This window comes from Loxodonta africana, chromosome 3 (assembly GCF_030014295.1).
Source record: "Loxodonta africana isolate mLoxAfr1 chromosome 3, mLoxAfr1.hap2, whole genome shotgun sequence".
Classification (NCBI taxonomy): Eukaryota; Metazoa; Chordata; class Mammalia; order Proboscidea; family Elephantidae; genus Loxodonta; species Loxodonta africana.
Genome location: NC_087344.1, coordinates 120517885 through 120536722, shown reverse-complemented (window position 1 = coordinate 120536722; position 18838 = coordinate 120517885). Strand labels below are relative to the sequence as shown.

At 35.2% G+C, this 18838-nt stretch overlaps 1 protein-coding gene across 2 annotated transcripts in view; it reads left to right on the top strand.

The window, feature by feature from the left end:
- The window catches only part of USP33 (ubiquitin specific peptidase 33), an 88986-nt gene that overhangs the window by 57849 nt on the left and 12299 nt on the right, over window positions 1-18838 (top strand). The window contains exons 12-21 of one of the 2 annotated variants that reach the window (XM_010591176.3): window positions 3801-3916; window positions 5428-5600; window positions 5699-5793; window positions 6433-6466; window positions 8230-8275; window positions 8827-9007; window positions 9458-9584; window positions 10262-10431; window positions 11402-11483; window positions 12337-12445. In XM_010591176.3, coding sequence (XP_010589478.1) covers window positions 3801-3916; window positions 5428-5600; window positions 5699-5793; window positions 6433-6466; window positions 8230-8275; window positions 8827-9007; window positions 9458-9584; window positions 10262-10431; window positions 11402-11483; window positions 12337-12445 — 1133 coding nt within the window. The remainder of the gene's footprint in view (window positions 1-3800; window positions 3917-5427; window positions 5601-5698; window positions 5794-6432; window positions 6467-8229; window positions 8276-8826; window positions 9008-9457; window positions 9585-10261; window positions 10432-11401; window positions 11484-12336; window positions 12446-18838) is intronic. The other variant, XM_010591177.3, reaches the window with a different exon arrangement.

The following is an 18838-nucleotide window of genomic DNA, read 5'->3' as shown; positions in this document are numbered from 1 at the left end:
AGGCTGCTGAGGCTGCTTATGTATGACTAAACACCTCATGGGATTTGGTTCCTTGGCTTGGAGGTTTATGGTCATGGTTTCATGGACATCCCAGTTAATTGGCCTAATAAAGTATTCAGTGCTTCTGTTCTACCTGCTAGTTAGTTGTGTAGTGCCTGGGTGTTAAAAGCTTGCAAGCAGCCACCCAAGGCACAGCAATTGGTTTCTGTTCACCTGGAGCAACAGAGGAAGGAGGAGAGTCAAGAATAGGAGGAGGATATGGAATGTGTGGCTGACTGCCTCTATGAACAACTGTCTCCTTTGCCATGAGAGCAGAAGAACTGGATGGTGCCTGGCTACCATTACTGAACATTTTGATCAAAGATTTTCTAGAGGAATCCTGATCAAAAGGGGAACAGAATTTCAAATTCTCATGGAATCCAGGCTTTCTGGAGCCATGGAGGCTGAATGAACCCCTGAAACTTTTGCCCTGAGATAATCTTTAAACCTTAAACCAAAAATATCCCCAGAAGTCCTCTTAAAACCAAACAGTAGTTTAGTTGAACTAGTAAAAAATGTCTGCCTTGAACATTACGCAGTTTTATGAACTATCGATATGGAATCAAATTGACAATAGCAACTTAAAAGATCAGATAGGAAGATTAGGGGGCAGTGAGTTTATGTTAATGAGGAAGGAACAGTGAGAAAAGGAGGGTGAGGATGGTTGTACAACTTGAAGAATGTATTTGATGTCACTGAATTGTACATGTAGAAACTGTTGAATTGGTGTATGTTTAAATAAATAAAAAATTAAAAAAAAATGTAAACTATAAAAACTCTTAAGAAGAAAACATAGGAGAAAATCTTGACCTTGGTTTGGGCAAAGAATTCTTATCTAGGACATAAAAAGCATGATTTATAAAAGAAAAAAATAATAAATTACACCTAAGAATTAAAAATTTTTTTTGGCAAAGACACTGTTAAGACAATGAAAAATATAAGATTGAAAAAAAAAATTTGTAAACCATATCTGACAAAAGACTTGTATCCAAAATATATAAAAAGCTCTTAAAGCTTTATATTAAACACATTTTAAAAATGGGCAGAAATTTAAATACAGTCATTTAATTTTAAATCTGTGAGTGAGCTCTGGAATCTCCCGGTGCGGTGGTTTTCAGATGTTGTAAAACCTCAGAATACTTTCTTCAGGTAAAACCTTACTTACAAAAAAAGCAAAAGTAAATAAACAAGTAAAAGTGGAACTGCTCTGATTGGTCAGGATAGTGAGCCTGAACCTCTCCCGTTGCACCTTTACCTTTTTTCCCACTGCCTAACCTCTTTCCCTCATCCCTTCCGTGACTTGCTGGACATAAGTGAACAGTGATGAGGCTAAACCTTTCATTTAGCATATAGAAAAATTGATCTGAACATTGTGCTAATTCAGAATTCTTTTTCCTTTCCCATATGTACGTACATATACACTTTTACTCACATATATACAGCAATAATGGTGGCCAAGGATTATATATAATTTTTTTTGACCAGCTTAAGTCTTGTCTGATCGGTTTCACTCTGGGTCTTTTTAAAGTAACACTTCTGAATGATATCTTGAAATTTTTCTCTTCGCATGGTAATTTTTACGTTAAAAAGTCTAGAGAAAAATATTAAAGGAACTACTTGGACTTAAAAATTGTTTTTTTGTGGTAAAGTATATATAACATCTGCCGTTATAACTGCTTTTAAGTGTACAATTCAGTGGCATTCGTTGCATTCACATCATTGTGCAAAATTTCCACCATTCATTTCCAAAACTTTTAATCACCTCAAACAGAAACTCTGTACCCATTAAGCAATAACTCCCTTTCTCCTCTCTCTCTAATTCCTGGTACCCTCTAATCTACTTTCTGTCTCTATGAATTTGCCTCTTACGGATATTTCCTGTAAGTGGAATCATGTAGTATTTATCTTTTTTTGACTGGCTTCTTTCACTTAGCATATTGTAGCATATACTAGAATTTCATTCCTTTCTATGGCTGAATAATATTCCATTGTGTGTATCTACCACATTTTGCTTATACATCCATCTGTTGTTGGACACTTGGGTTGTTTCCACCTTTTGGCTATTGTGAATAATGCTGTGATGAACATTGGTGTACAGGTAGCTGAATGCCTGCTTTGAATTCTTTTGGGTTTATACCTAGAATTTCTAGGTCTTACAGTAGTTTTATGTTTAACTTTTGACAAAACAGTTTTCTACAGCAGCCGTACCATCTTCCATTCCCTCCAGTAGTGCGTGAGAGTTCCAGTTTCTCCACAGTCTCACCAATAGTTGTTGTTTTCCATTTTTTTTTATGCTAGCCATTCTAGTGGGTGTGAAGTGGTATCTCATTGTAGTTTTATATGCAGTTCCCTAATGACTAATGACATTGAATATATTTTCATGTGCTTATTGGCCATTTGTATATCTTCTTTGGAGAAATGTCTATTCATGTCCTTTGTCCATTTTTTCATTGGGTTGTCTTTTTTTGTTGAGTTGTAGGAGTTCTTTATATATTCTGGATATTAAGCCTTCATCAGATACATGATTTCCAAATGTTTTCTCCCATTCTGTAGGCATTTTACTTTCTTGATAAAATCCATTGATGCACAAAAGTTTTTAATTTTAATGAAGTCCAATGTATCTGTTCTTTCTTTTGTTCATGGTTTGGTGTCATATCTAAGAATCCATTTTCAAATACAAGTTCTTGAAGATTTACCCCTATGTTTTCCTCCAGGAGATCTGTTATTTTTAGCTCTTAGGTTTAGGTTATTGATAACATTTTGATTTAAATTTTATGGAAAGTGAGAGGTAGAAGTCCAACTCATCCTTTTGCATGTGGAGATACAGTTGTCCCAGGACCATTTTTTATTGAAGAGACGATTTTTCCCCCAATGCATGGACTTGGTGCCCTTGTTGAAAATCAGTTGGCCATAGATGTATAGGTTTATTTTTGGACTCACAGTTCTATTCCATTGGTTTATATGTCTATCCTTATGCCAGTGCCATGTTCCCCCCCCCTCCCCCGTTTTGATTATTGTAGCTTTATGGTAAGGTTTGATATCAGGAAGTATCAGCCCTCTAACTTTCTTCTTTGTCAAGATTGCTTTGGCTACTCAGGGTGCCTTGCAATTCCATATGAATTTGAGAATTGGCTTTTTCATTTTTGCATAAAAGCCTTATTATGATTTTGACAGGAATTATGTCTAATCTGTAGATCACTTTTGGTAATACTGACATTTTAACAATACTACATTTTAGCGATCCATGAACACGAGACGTCTTTCCATTTATTTACATCTCCATTAATTTCTTTCAGCAATGTTTTATAGTTTTTCAATGTAGAAGACTTTCACCTTTTTGGTTAAATTTATTCCTAGGTATTTCATTCCATCTGATGCTACTGAAAATGAGATTGTTTTCTAAATTTCCTTTTTTGTTTATTCATTACTACTGTATAGGAACACAACTGACTTTTGTGTGTTGATCTTGTACCCTGTAACTTTGCACAATTCATTTAGTAGCTCTTGTGTGTTCTTTGGGATTTTCTATATGTAGGATCATATCATCTGTGGATACAGAGGATTTTACTTCTTTCTTTCCAATTTGGGTGTATTTTATTTCTTTATCTTGCCTAATTGCTTGGGCTGGAACTTCCAGTATAATATTGAATAGCAGTGGTACAGGTGGGCATCCTTCTTTGTCTTGGTCCTGCTCTTAGGGAGAAAGGTGATTTTTTTTTTTAATGTACTATAAAAAAAAAAATTTTGTCTTTAAATCCTAGCTCAATCTGTGTCATCTCCAAAAAGAAAAAAACAGCACAAGAAATACAGAAGCGTTATTTCAGACATATTTGATGGGACAATTATTAGCTCAGTACAGTGTCTGACTTGTGACAGGGTGAGTATGAGGGAATTATAATACATGGAAAATTTTTGTCAAATGATCTTTTTTAAAAAAATCTAGCAAAACTGCATTAAAAAAAACTTGTAAGTTTTAATTCCTTCTCTTTACTACTAATGACCAAAAGTATGTTTATATTCATGTAAATTGAATCTAGGAGTAGAATTTTTTTTAGAAATAACAGTAACACCCTTTTTGGAAAGATTGGTCTTTACCTATTATTGAGAGGCCTGTGCTAGCAGGAATAATTAACTCAGGCCTTCATCTATTTTGATCACATATAAACGTGAGAAGTTGCTCGGCAACAAGAATTGGTAGCACATGCATTTTCTTCCAAGGCTGATGAAATTAATATACTGGGAAACTGTTGCTGTTCACAGGGACAAAGCTGTGAATGTATCTCCTATGTTTGATTACACTCTGGCTTATAAATATTTTTCTGTATTCAGGTTGGGGCTTATATAATAAAGGTACTGACAAATTGATGGACAATGACAAAAGGGTATAAATTAAAATCATTATGAGTTCTTTAATAGTACTGCTAATTTATAATTCGAATTAACATTCTATATGTACTGTTTTGGAGCCCTGGTGCTCAGTGGTTAAGCACTAAGGCTGCTAACCAAAGGTTGGCAGTTCGAATCCATCAGCTGCTCCTTGTAAACCCTATGGGGCAGTTCTGCTCTGTCCTCTGGACTCTCTGTGAGTTTGGAACTGACAATGGCAACAAGTGCAGGCACTATTTTAGGATGCCTGAGGTTACCTTTTTCAGCTCTTTTTCTCCATTCCTCAGAGTTTCTTTGAGCTGCTCTTAAGAACGGTTTTGCTTTAGTGCAAGTTAGTCGTGCAGCCATATTATCTAAATCCATATTGAATATGAGGCTTTTTTTTTTTTTTTGCCACTAAGTGACATTGATGTCTGTGATGGAAAATAACTTGTCTCAAAAAACAAAACCAAACCTGTTCGAAATTTCCAATTATCATGTTAGGATTTTAGGTGAAATCTAATGACTTTCAATAAGATTATTTTAAAGAATGCTGTTTTGATAAAAAAAAAAATTTTTTTTTAATACCACATATTTAAATGGAAAAACCTAGAAATGTTTTAAATTAGATGCCAAGTTTTGCATCTCTTTCTGTTTTTTAAACATACTTTATTATGAAAGGCCCATTTCCAAAGACCAGTACAGCATACTGCCTAAGCGTTAGACCCTGAAGACACAGTGGCTGGATTTGGAGCACTTCTCTGTGCTGCAGCGTCCTTGATTGTAATGGGGATTCTAGTAGCTACCTCAGTTTTTATGTGAAGATTAAAAATTACTGTATCTAAAGCATTTAGAGAGGTACCTGATAAGACCATGTGTTTTCTGCTATTGTTATTACTGTAAAAGTGATTTTATCTTTTGTTTTTTGCTTAACTTGCTTTGATCATTGCAGTCTAAAATCTATTCTCAAACATTTGTGCTGGATTATTTTCATTCCGTTTTTAAAACACAAAACAATTTTAGGTGTCCGTAACCCTCGAGACCTTTCAAGATCTCTCCTTGCCAATTCCTGGCAAGGAAGACCTTGCTAAGCTGCATTCATCAAGTCATCCAACTTCTATAGTCAAAGCTGGATCATGTGGCGAAGCGTATGCTCCACAAGGGTGGATAGCTTTTTTCATGGAATATGTGAAGAGGTGTGTATTTTTTTCTTTGTATTTATTGTTTCTTAAAAATTCTGTTTCTGCTGTACTGGCAGAACACTTCCTTTCTTTTTCTATCAATGATGTTTCAGGTTTGTTGTCTCATGTGTCCCTAGCTGGTTTTGGGGTCCAGTAGTAACCTTGCAAGATTGTCTTGCTGCCTTCTTCGCCAGAGATGAACTAAAAGGTAAGAAAAATAAAAATTTTCATATTGGCTAACTTGTAGATGAATCTAAAGTACTAGTGGGACTAAAAATGTCCCTATGAAAGTTAAGTTTTAAGGGAGCTTACATTCATAAGTACTTGCCCATATTGGCTCAGTGCCAATATCTACCATGGCACTATAAATATAAATGAGACAGATTATATCCTGAAAGAATTTATATAAATTCCTGTAGTACGAGACAATATGATGTGTTAAGTTGCTCTGGAGACTCAAAGAAGGGAAAGTTCAACCAACTTAATGGACTTATTGTTTACATATGTAAACTAGAGTAGTTGTGAGCTCCTTCGTATCATTTAAGATCGTTTGCTATTTTTGTGTCTTCAGCACCTTGTATAGAGTTGGGCATATGACACGCAGTTAGTACATTTTTTTAAATAAATAAATGGGAAGGATGTTATTTGAGGTAGGCTGTCAAGGTTGAGAGGATGGTGGGAGGGGATGACGTTTTAAGCAAGGTGACCATCATGAGCTGACTCATGAGCAGAGACTAAAAAATGGACCTTGTTTTACTGCACTGTGGCAGAGTCAAAGAATTGCAGAACCAAGAGAAAATAATTGCTTTTAATTTGAGAAGAATGATCAGATCTGTTCTATTTGCAGGTGACAATATGTACAGTTGTGAAAAATGCAAAAAGTAAGTTATACTGGCAATGGTTTTGATATGTGTTTTGTATTTTAAATGGTTTACTTAAATGATATTTTTGTATTTCATATGGTTGTTTTAATTGGACATGTGGAATTAATTTGCCACTATAGTTCAGAAAAATATAGACCAGAAAGCTTTGTCTTAGAATAACAAAGAGATTGGTTGGCCTATAAAACAAAATTGAGGTAAAAATCTTAATAGGCTTCTGTAAGATATTAGAGTATATATTTCGTGATGTGAAAAAAGTACATGGTTTTGCATAAAACATTTTCTAGATATGTTGTAAAAGATGCACTAGGATAATGACATATATTTTCATTATATAGGTTAAATCATAAGCAAGGCAATATTACGTATCTCCATTTTAAAAGGTTAGATTCAGGAAATGGAAGTCACTACAAAAGTATATAGTTTCAAATCTCCTAAAACTCAAAAAGGTTATACCAAGCTTGATGTTACCTGCCATATGATGGCAGAATAAAAAGACAAGAAAAATCTGATTTTGCTCCTTAATATCTATTATCAGCTGCCTTTTTCCGTCTTGTGATAAATTCAGACTGTTAAAGCTTCTTGCTTGGTGAGTCAGAAAGAAAAGTGATTAGAGACTTAATGAAGGAACCTATTTTGGAGGTAGATTGAACTGGAAATTTTTTCTAGGTCTCTGTATTAGAAAAATAATGACTCGGGATCACTTTGAGTCCGAATCCAGTAGACGGCAACTGGTTTAATGAGATCTAGAGTCTTTTTTTTTTTTTTTAGAGTCTTTATAGTATGATAATACAAACTCCTCCTGGGTGTTGGCAGTACCTCAGGGCAACATTGATCTGCAGCTGTTTGCCCTCTTAATACTGTTTGGTTGAGAAAGATGAAAAGCTGTCTTTCTAGAAAAATTTTACCCTTAACTAGTATTCTTTGAATTGGAAAGTATTTATTACTAGTTTGTCTTTGAAGCCATAGCTGACAGCAGAGGGAGTTGGCCTGAAGGAGGACTTTGAGAAGTAAAACAGCCTGGGAAAAAAGATACAGCAAAGATGGATAAGCACTTTACATCTACCCCCAAATCCAAAGTAGAGCTCTATCACACATATATTAATATTGATTATTAATAGTAACCATTCTTTATTTGGAAACCCTGGTGGTGTAGTGGTTAAGTGCTACAGCTACTAACCAAGAGGTCGGCAGTTCACATCCACCAGGTGCTCCTTGGAAACTCTAGGGGGCAGTTCTACTCTATCCTGTAGGGTCGCTATGAGTCGGAATCGACTTGATGGCAGTGGGTTTTTGGTTTTTTTGGTATTCTTTATTTGTCTCAAGCCGTTTGTTTCCACATTTAAGAATAAGAGTTTTAATATATTCACCTGAACTAACCAATTCTATAAAATTAGAATTTTGCTTTACCCTGTTTCATTTGGTATCTGGATGTTATAAAGACTTTGCTAGGCCACAGACAGTAGCACATATGTTTTCAAAAAATTATTTTTCATCAAAGAATTATATAACTCCCTAAATTTTTATTACATCTTAGTTAAAAAAAATTTTTATTTTAAATAAGGGACTCCAGTATTTTGATTATTATAGTATTTAGTGTATATTTTAAAACGTGCAGCAAATCAGTAGTGAACATTTTTAGTCTGCCTTTGTCTCTACATTTTCAAAAAGACTTTGCTGGATATTTAAATATACGAAAGCTTTTGTAGATTTCACATGGGAGACAGGTTTACTTAAACTGGTTTTCCGTTTTCCCCCCTTAGATTGAGGAATGGAGTAAAGTTCTGTAAAGTACAAAAGTTTCCTGAGGTATGGGCTTTATTATAACTCAATTTATTTTGTGTGGTAGGAACATAGAGCATTAATGTAATGCCATGTAGAAAACTCTCTAGCATGACTGGAGTGGAGTGGTTCTGTTGACCAGTTACTACATATACCTTATCAGGAGTATGGATTTTTTAAATATTAGTTACGTGCTATAAATGCCCTTTGTAGCAAAACTTCTTGAACACAGTTTAATTGGACATTGTAGGATCTTGCAGGTTTAAAGTATATAATTTAAAAAATCAGTACCAGTGAACTTAGGAAGTAGCATGTTTCATCATTTCTACATTTTAATATCTCTGGAATTAAGTTAATCATAATTGCAGGATAAAATTTAACATTGACATTTAATTCAATATGACTGTTTAATAGACTTCTTTGTTTAATACACAATTTTACTGTATAATTTTTGATACCTCAATTTCTTGCTTGTAGAATAAAAATCTTTTGAAGAATGTACTAAGTTTCACCACTTGGAGTACTTTTGTATTTTGTTTGTAATAGCAAACTAGGGTTTGAATTTTCTTCTCTTTTAGATTTTATGCATCCACCTTAAAAGATTCAGACATGAACTGATGTTCTCCACCAAAATTAGTACCCATGTTTCATTTCCGCTAGAAGGTCTGGATCTTCAGCCATTTCTTGCTAAGGATAGTCCAGCTCAAATTGTGACCTATGACCTTCTGTCTGTCATTTGTCATCATGGAACTGCAAGTAGTAAGTATACAGGCTTTATATTTGTTTTTAGATTTTTTTTTTTTAATAAAAAGTACATCTCAGTTGATACCTTAGATATTTAAGGTATGATTCACCAAAAGAAAAACTTTAAAAATAGATTTGACTGCTGATAGATTTTATTAAAAACATACAGGTGATTTTAGGAAATTGAATACTTTTTACTGTGACTTTGGAATACTGCAAATTATATTTTGTATAAATTTAATAAGGACTTGAACATGATCGTTTTCGCACTGGATTTTTAAGATTATGTTTTCTGTCCTGTTACTTTTATTTCCTTAAGTAGTGATAAGGGTGTATATTGGAAATAAAAATCTGAGCATAGCTTTTACTTTATCTCAAGCATTATGCCAGGCACTGGGATTACATTTATCATCTGTTCTTGTGTTGAGTTTATATTACCATAATCTTTTTTTCCCTTAAATTCAGGTGGACACTATATAGCCTACTGTCGAAACAATTTAAATAATCTCTGGTATGAATTTGATGATCAAAGTGTCACTGAAGTTTCAGAATCTACTGTACAAAACGCAGAAGCTTATGTTCTTTTCTACAGGTATGAAAATAACTATCTCATGAATAAGCTGTTTTTATAAATATGAAAGAACGTCTCACTTTGGGATTATTAGTGATTTTTCACATTCAAAATGGTTTGCTTGAATAGAGGTTAGAAATTGTTTTTCTCATTTTTATTATGTGAGAAAATAAAGTGCAAGATTATATGCAGAATGATCCTTTGTTAAGAAAAGGTTGAATCATTTAGTTGAAGGGCAAGGGAATATGTTTTAGGAAGATTGGTTTTAATCAAAAATAATTAGGTACTGATGGTAGAAATTAAATATCAAATTTTTCTCCTAAAATAGCCAATAATGGAGGAATTACTATGATCATATATCTTAGATATTTTTCAGTGTCTTATTTAAAAAAGTATTAGCTACTGAAACAGAAAAACTAATTAACTGTTTAGCTTGATCTTACTAATAAACATTTGTGTCCCTGTTGAATGTCTGTGTGTGGTATGTTGATACCAGTAGTTGAGATATAATATCACCACCTAGGGTATATAATGTAGTTGAGTGAGATACAAAGTATATTGCTCCTGAATTCTGCCCAAGACCTAACAAGGTCACAGTATCAATATTCATGCTAAGTCTAAGGAAGAGGAAAAATCCATTTACTGCTCTAAATAGAACAAAATGCGTATTATATTTAATGAATCATTATTCTTAATAGGAAGAGCAGTGAAGAGGCACAAAAAGAAAGGCGAAGAATATCTAATTTGTTGAACATAATGGAACCAAGCCTTCTTCAGTTTTATATTTCTCGACAGTGGCTGAATAAATTTAAGACCTTTGCTGAACCCGGTCCTATTTCAAACAATGACTTTCTCTGTATTCATGGAGGTAAGAAATTCTACAATGGAAAGTAGTGATAGGAGTTTGCTGTTAAATAATTTGCACATTAGGAAAGAGCCAGGAGTTTTCCTCTTTGTTTTATTTCCCATTTCTTCATTTCCCCTATCTACAGGTCAGTTTAATACATTTAATTCCATATGGTTTCAGAAATTGGCTTTTTCTTTCTAATTATAGGCTTCCTCTGTAGCCTACTCATTAAGTATATATTCATTGAGTACCTGTTCCAAACTCTGTTGGATCCTGAGATTATAGAAGACACTGTAACACTGTTATACACAGAAACACTGATTCCGTTCTCAAAGGTCTTAATTTCATTAAGCTGGCTCTTTTCCTAAGGATGAAAATGTAGTTAGAATTTAACAACAACAACAAAATGCTTCACATGTAGCAAGTAGATATATAACATATACCTTTGCGTTTGGCTAGATTAGTGGCAATGTGTTCTGACAGGAACTACCCAGAGTTAGGCGAAACTTCATAGGTTAAAGGCACAGTCCTCCACAAGACTGCCCTTCGCTTCAGACGCCAGCTGAATTCCCATAAACCTTTTATGGCATTTTTCTGTGTCTGCCTTTTATTATAGTTACTTTTATAAGTGTTTCATTTCTTCTGCTAGCTCACAAGTTCTGTGAAGGAAAGGACTGTCTCTTATTTATGTTTGACTTTCCTAGTATAGAATTTGAGTGTAAGTTAAGACTTAATAAAGATTTACATAAAGAATTGAAGACCTTGGTTAACTAAATTTTCTCTATTTCAAGAAATATGTTCATCTTTAGAAAACACTGGAAAATGCTTTTTAAACTTAATTTTCAGCCTTTTTTTGGGGGGGGTGGAGAATCTACACTAATAATTGAAAAATGCTAGTGATTAACTCAGTTGTCAAAAAAATGAACTTAACCTTTGCAAGGAATACAAATAATGATAAAATGAGAGAAACCTTTCTAAAACTTTTTTTTAGGTGTTCCTCCACGAAAAGCTAGTTACATTGAAGACCTGGTTTTGATGCTGCCTCAGAACATTTGGGATAGCCTATATAGCAGGTTTGTTTTTTAAAAACAGACAATAGAGTATTTCATGCCATGACGTGAAAATCAGTTTGTGAAACTGCTTAAAAGGGAGTTGGATTATTTCACATACGTTCATTGTGCTGTGTGCTGCTTTTATAGATCATCCCCTTGTTTTCCTCTATTTACTCAGAAGTATGAGTAGGAAGAATTTGCAGCCAGTTTGACCCTATTTGGACCTTTTGATTATCTATAATGTTACGCTGTGATATTAAACTTCAGCACATTATTAAAAAGAATTTTGCCTATCCCAACCCTAAGATTTTGCGTATTTACGCTCTCCTACCATTAAATATTCTTATTCCTTAACCGTAAAAGTGTAAAATTTTAAAGTTTAGAAATATTTGCACCATAACTTCCTTACCAGTTATGTTTTCCTTATTTGAATATTAAAAATATTTCATTCTATGAGTACTTCCTATTTGAGAGGGCAAGGAAGCCTCCATCTGACTTAAACTTGATTCTAAATTTGTGTATAACTAAGACTTCTGTGTTGTGTACTAATTTTCAAAAGCTACTTCTTTTACTTTGTGTTTTTGTTTAAAGTATTTTATAGCTGAAATAGGTATAAGGGAAAGTTGAAACATAGATGAAGCAGATCAAGCAGTAAACCAATAGTGTAGTCACTGACCCTACAAACATAAAATCAAAGCCTTACATCATTATTTGATTTTTATTTTAGTTTCAGTCTGACAGATAATTTTTCTATAAGGATTTATTCTTAACTGGAGATTTAGCCATTGACTAGAAGTTAGAAACATATTTGCTAGAATGTCAGCCGCCTTTGAGATTTATCATAATTTTAATTATTAAATTTTTAATGCTTTAGGTATGGAGGAGGACCAGCTGTCAACCATCTGTACATTTGTCACACTTGCCAAATTGAGGCAGAGAAAATTGAAAAAAGAAGGAAAACTGAACTGGAAATCTTTATTCGGGTAAAAAAAGTGATGTTTTTCAAGTTGTTATCTAGGATAAAAATGAAGAACTGGCAATTAGTAGAACTATATTATGTTGAAGAAATAATTGGATGAAAGAGTTGTAATAGATTTTATGTGATCTGGGTACATATTAATGAGACCTTAGGCAGTTCACTGCAACTCTAGTGAGTTAAGTTCTCCCTTTGTGAGTTTTGTTTTTACGGATTGGCATTAAATGGCACTGGCAAGAAATCTCCTTAATAAAGCGGGGTTAATGGTGGTGGAAAATATTGCATTGATAAAGGGTAGGGTTGTACGGTTGATTATTGTAATTGCTATCAATAAGTTGTACACTTAGAAAAAGTTGAATTCAGAAGTTGTGTGATAGATATATTTACAATGATGACAAAAAAAGTAGCTGCTGAGGCTGCTTATGTACAACCAGACACCTCTTGGGATTTGGTTGTTTGGTTTAGAGGTTTAGGGTCATGGTTTCATGGGACATCCCAGTTAATTATCCTAATAGCATGTTCAGTGCTTCTGTTCTACCTGCTAGTTTGTTCCGTAAAGCCTGGGGTCTTAAAAGCTTGCAAACGGCCATCCGAGGCACAACAATTGGTCTCTATTCACCTACAGCAACAGAAGAAAGAGTCAGGAATAGGAAGAGGATATGGAATATGTGGCTCACTGCCTGCATGAAAAACCATCTCCTTTGCCATTAGACCAGGAGAACTGGATAGTGCCGGCTACCATTACTGAACATTTTGATTAAAGATTCCATAGAAGAATCCTCCTCAAAAGGGGAAAAATGCATAACAGAATTTCAAATTCTCAGGGAATCTAGACTTTCTGGATCCATGGAAGCTGGATGAACCCCTGTAAATACTGCCCTGATATAAATCTTTAAATCTTAAACCAAAAATATCCCCTGAAGTCATCTTAAAACTGAATAATAGTTTAGCTTAACTAGTAAAAAATGTCTGCCTTGAGCATTATACTCCTTTTAAGGACTATGTATATAGGATCAAATTGATAACAGCAACTTGAAAGATTAGAAACCTTAAGGGGTAGTGAGTATATGTTACTGGGGGAGAAACAATTCAGAAAAGGAGGGTAAGAATGGTTGCACAACTTGAACATAAGCAGTGTCACTAAATTGTACACATAGAAACTGTTGGATTGGTGTATGTTTTGCTGTGTATGTTCTCAGCAACAACAAAATAAGCAAAATTTAGAACAAAAAGCAATATACAATAAGGAAAAAAAAAAAAGAATTAGGCTATATCAGGTGCTTTTAAGTAAATTGCTTCTAATACATGAATAGCCTAAACTGCAAGCAGCAGGATTTCTAAATGACTGGCACTCTTGAGGCTATATCAAGGTTCTGAGAACCATTGCCATTATAACTTTGTTTCTGTGCCTGTGACCTCATTAGGGTTAGGAAAGACAGTAGCCATAGTCATATCTCAGTCTAGGGGACCACAACTAGGGCATTTAAAAATCAAGATCAAATACATCCTTTCTTATAAATGATAGTAATTTTTCATTAATACCAGTTAGCATGATTTAAAAATTAATAAACGTAATGTAGATGACTAAAAAAAACAAAGTCCTTATTGAAACAGTAACTTGTAGGTTTCCTTAAGTTAGTACTATTGTGAAATCATCTATCCAGGCTACTTCTCTCCCTTCGTGAAATGTAATATTGCTTTGTCTTTTGGGGACTCTGTACTTATAAATGTACCCAGTTTCTACAAAGTGAGTATATCATGAAGCGTTCCTTAATTACAAGTAACAGAAAGTCTGGCCACAGAATCAAAAGCTGAACAACTAGGTTTTATGAAGGACAAGGATTAGGACAATAGCAAGATAGAAAGAAGTAAGCCTTTTGAAGGTGCCGTTGTCAGTAGCACAGCTTCGACTATTAGTATCCAAATTCTCAGTAGAGAATCTAAAATTTGGGCCAACTGGAGGTATCATTATTGATGATCCTACTGAGAGAATATTGGGAGGAGGGATAACTCTGCAAGAGATAGTTTGGATCCTTTTAGTACAAGAAGGGGAGAAGATAGCGACCAGACCAAATGTGCAGTACTTTCCCTCTTATGGATGCCCAGCACTACACATGGCTGCTCCTCTTTGTAGATTTAGGTTTTGTTTTGTTTTTGCCCTTTACTAAAATAAACTTTCACATATAAGGAAAGATATTTTACATGTGGATTTATTTTATTTGTTTTACTTAGGCCTCATTTCCTTCCTCAATATAAGGAAGCAGTTGTTAGTTGACTAGTAAAAATAATTCATTTCATGAATGTTCAAGCAAGTGGCTAATGACTCTGTCAGTCAGTTTGCTTAATACAAGCCATTCTAAGTATTTTGAGTATAATAAGGTTTAATACAGGGGATAAGAGACTTATATATGCTGGGGTGTGAAGGTCAAGAAGACTACTGCTGGTTTTCAGGAAATTAGATTTGGGGTAGGCTGCCACGTCGGAGGTAGGCATGGGATCAGTGGCCCAGAGGAGAACTTAGAGCCTAGACAGTGAAGAAGCCTCTGCATAGTAGTGTGGGCCTGATCCAGGATGCTGGAGCCCAGGTTGATGAGATGGGCATCTCATCAAAATGGGCATCTTGCCCATTTTGGCCAGGGATGGGGGCAGGCGGTACAGTGTGGTGACATGGTTATCAGTAGGAGGCTTGGTTCATATGGAGAATTGATCAAATATGTAAATATATTAAGGGTAATAAAAGCCATGTTTCTCGTTATCAGATAAGGGAGTATGAAATATGGGAAGGGAGAAAACTAAAATAAACTCTGCAGTATTGGATTGGGGTTGGACTCATGGTTTTCAGTGTGTATATAGGTATCGAAATAGAGGTAGGTGTGTGTGTACCCATATATAGAAACTTACGATGGATGTATATTTATTTCCTAATTGCCCACTAAATGCGTCTGGGGACAGTGATACCTCCAGTAAGAATAAGCACATGTAACTCTCAGATCTTGTCTTCTGAATATCTTTCTCCAGTGAAAGGGGCCAGCCCTCCTTGGAGAAATGGCTGATTGATTCCAGGGTTGGGGCAGGGAAATTGCAAGATGAGCCCGGAACATCTTACTGTGCCAGGAATTAAAGTGCTTGACGAATGATGGGGACAAGTCAGAAGTATACAGAAGCCAGGTTGAAGGAGCTCCCACTTGCTAAATTTGGGACAATTTGAGCTTCAAAATAATGGTAGTAATGTTATAAGCCATTAAACAAAATAGGTGATGATGAGTTCATACTGATATAAATAAATAAGTGAATAAATGGAAAGGTTGATAAGGAATGGAGTATTACAGAGTTTCAGCTTACTCCCTGCAAAGTACTTACTTATTGCAAAGAGAAAAGAGTAACTGTCAGTAGGAAAGCCTGGCACTACTTCACTGAAGTTAAAAAAGTGGACATCAATTATGGGACAAATTAAAATCACATGCCCACTGATAGAATAAATGAGAAGAGCACAGCATCACTTCTTTGATAACGCCAGTATGCACAACCTTAATCTCAAATGAAGAATATCTGTCAAACAGAAATTGAGGGACATTTTATAAAACAACCAGCCTGTAGTTTTCAAAATTGTCAGGATCGTGAAAGTCAAGGAAAGACTGGGGAACTGTTCCCAGTTATAAAGAAAAGTAAAGAGGCATTAAAATTACATCACCAAATGATTTTTAACCTGATTCTTTTGTTATAAAGGACATTTTTTAGACAATTAGAAAAACTTGATGGAGCCTGAGGACTAGGTGCTAATATTGTACCATTGTTAATTTCCTGAGTCTTGTCAGTTGTGCTGTGATTATGTAGGAGAGGGAATACTAAGATACGTAGAGGAAAGGAGCATCAACTTATCCTGAAATGGTCTAGGGAAAAAAGGTTCTTTTTACAGTATTTAGAATTTTTGTGTAAGTTTGAGATTGTTTCAAAGTAAAATAAATAAATAAATAAAAATAGCATCAAACCACTAGAAACTATCTCAGCTGCCTGTCAGTGGTGATTCTAAGAGAATGCCTAGAAACTTGAAAGCTGCTGATGCTGTTGATCTCAGGACCTAAATGGATTATTCTCAGGAGGGTGCTCAGAAGACACAAGATCCTGCTGTTAAAGATGTTAGCTGTTTACAACACCAAGTAAGGCATTCCTGAGAAGATTCTTGGAAGTGGCGGCAAAACCCTATTTGTGCCATTGTGGATACCACAGTCTGGCCCACAGCTTCCACCAGAGAAAAAAAGTTTATCTTTGTACATGACTTTTGTATGTTTCATGTATGATTTGCAGTATTTAATCTCAAGTATTGCTGGCAAGGGATCCTGGGAAATGTAGGCTTCTAATTTTTATAGGGGCATGTAAGAATGAATAGAAGTGATGCTCATAACAAACAATCCAGCACAGTCTACCCCTTTATCAATATCCAAATGCATTCATACATGCAAACAACAACAGTAGCAACAGTATCATGCTTCTGCCTAACATGATGCACCTAGCAACATATGTCGGCATTTACATGTTCCCTAAAATAGGGAGACCCAAAGTCCCATTAGCCATTATATTTGTTTCTGGATAATAGTCACCCATTTTTTAGTTCATTCAGTTAAGTCATAATCTCCTTTTGACATCTTATAGTCTGAAGAATAAATTCTAAGGTTAACTGCCAACAACATGTTATATGAAATAGCAGAGGAATGAAAGGAAAAAAATAAATTGGTAATGTTTACAAACATGTACACAAAACAAGGAAGAAAATGTTTCGGTAGCTCATCAGCACCCATTCTATATTCCCTTTGTTCTCAGCCAGTACCTCAACTGGTTATGGTTGTAGGTACCTGGTAATGTAACATAGACCTTCATTCCCAAAGCATCTGAGCCCTAAGTAGTCTTGGCTGTATCAGATTTCTGTAGTCATTTGCTTTTACCTGCTAGACATGGAAGTGTCTGCAGTGAAGTTGAATGGTGCCTCCCAAGAAGATACTTCCATGTTCTAATCTCTGGAACCTATGAATATGACCTTATTTTAATAAGGATCTTTGCAGTTGTAATTAAGCTAAGGATCTTGAGATACGGTCATCCTGGATGATACAGGTGGGCCCTAAATCTGAAGACAAGTGTCCTTATAAGAGACACAGAAGAAGAGAAGGCCATGTGAAAATGGAGGCAGAGATTGGAGTGATACAGCCACAAGGAATGCTGATAGCCACCAGAAGTTCGAAGAAGCAGGAAACAGAATTTCCTCTAGAGCCTCTGGAGAGAGCACAGTCCTGCCAACACCTTGATTTTGGACTTCTGGCCTCCAGAACTGTGGGAGAAGAAATGCCTGTTTTCAGCCACCAAGTTTGTGATAATTTGTTACAGCAGTCCTAGGAAGTTAATACAGTGCCCTAGGTAATCACCTGTGTTCCAGAGAATTCTCCATGCTCACGTTGTATAGCAGTCACTTTACTCATTGTAATGAGGACCAATTATTCCAGCCAATACTGTGACTCCCTCTTTGTCTCTTGGTTCAGTGCCGTGTGAAACCACAAGATGAAGGAGCAGTCTCAACTTCCAGTTCAGTGAGACCATTGTTGTATCCCCTCGGGAACTAATTTCTCTAACTTAATAGAGGCCTAAGTTGTGGGGATGGGAAGCAAAGCTTTTGTGAGTGTGTCAGTGGGGATAATAGATACATAAACTCTGTCATTTCCTTTACCTGGTTTTCAGCCTCATGTATTCTGGTTATGGGAACAATAGCACCATACATTGGTTTCTAGCTTGAGCATATACCAAGCATGATACTGTAGGACAGTATCTACCCACAAGATGTTGCCTCCCAGACACTAAAACTCACTCTTCAATAGACGAGCAGCTTCTGGGTGATGGCATGTGGTAAGATCAGTTAATCTTATAGATGTGAGTCCATTTCTTCATTTCTTTTGTATAAAACAAGTTCCATGGTCAGAAGCAATATTGTGGCAATGAATGAGACATACAGTAAGTCCAAGAATGTTGATACGGGGAGAATCATTGTAGGTTAAGAAGGTAGATTCAAGTCCAGTGTAAGTTCTGGGTATTTGCAAATCACATGTCTGATAAAAGTCTTGTATTCAGAAGTTATATAAAGAATTCATACAACTCAGTAAGAAGACAAACAATCCAATTAAAAAATAAGGAAAAGATTTGAATAGACATTGTCCCTAAGAAGTTACTGTATAAAGGACTAATAAGCACATAAAAACGTATTCAAGATCAGTAGTCATTTAAGAAATGCAGATTAAAACCACAGTGAAATATCAGGTTGACACTATCAAGTGCTAATGAGAATGTGGAGCAGCTGGAACTCTCACACATTACAGGTGCGAATGCAAAATGGTACATACCAAGTGGTAAAGCAGCCTGA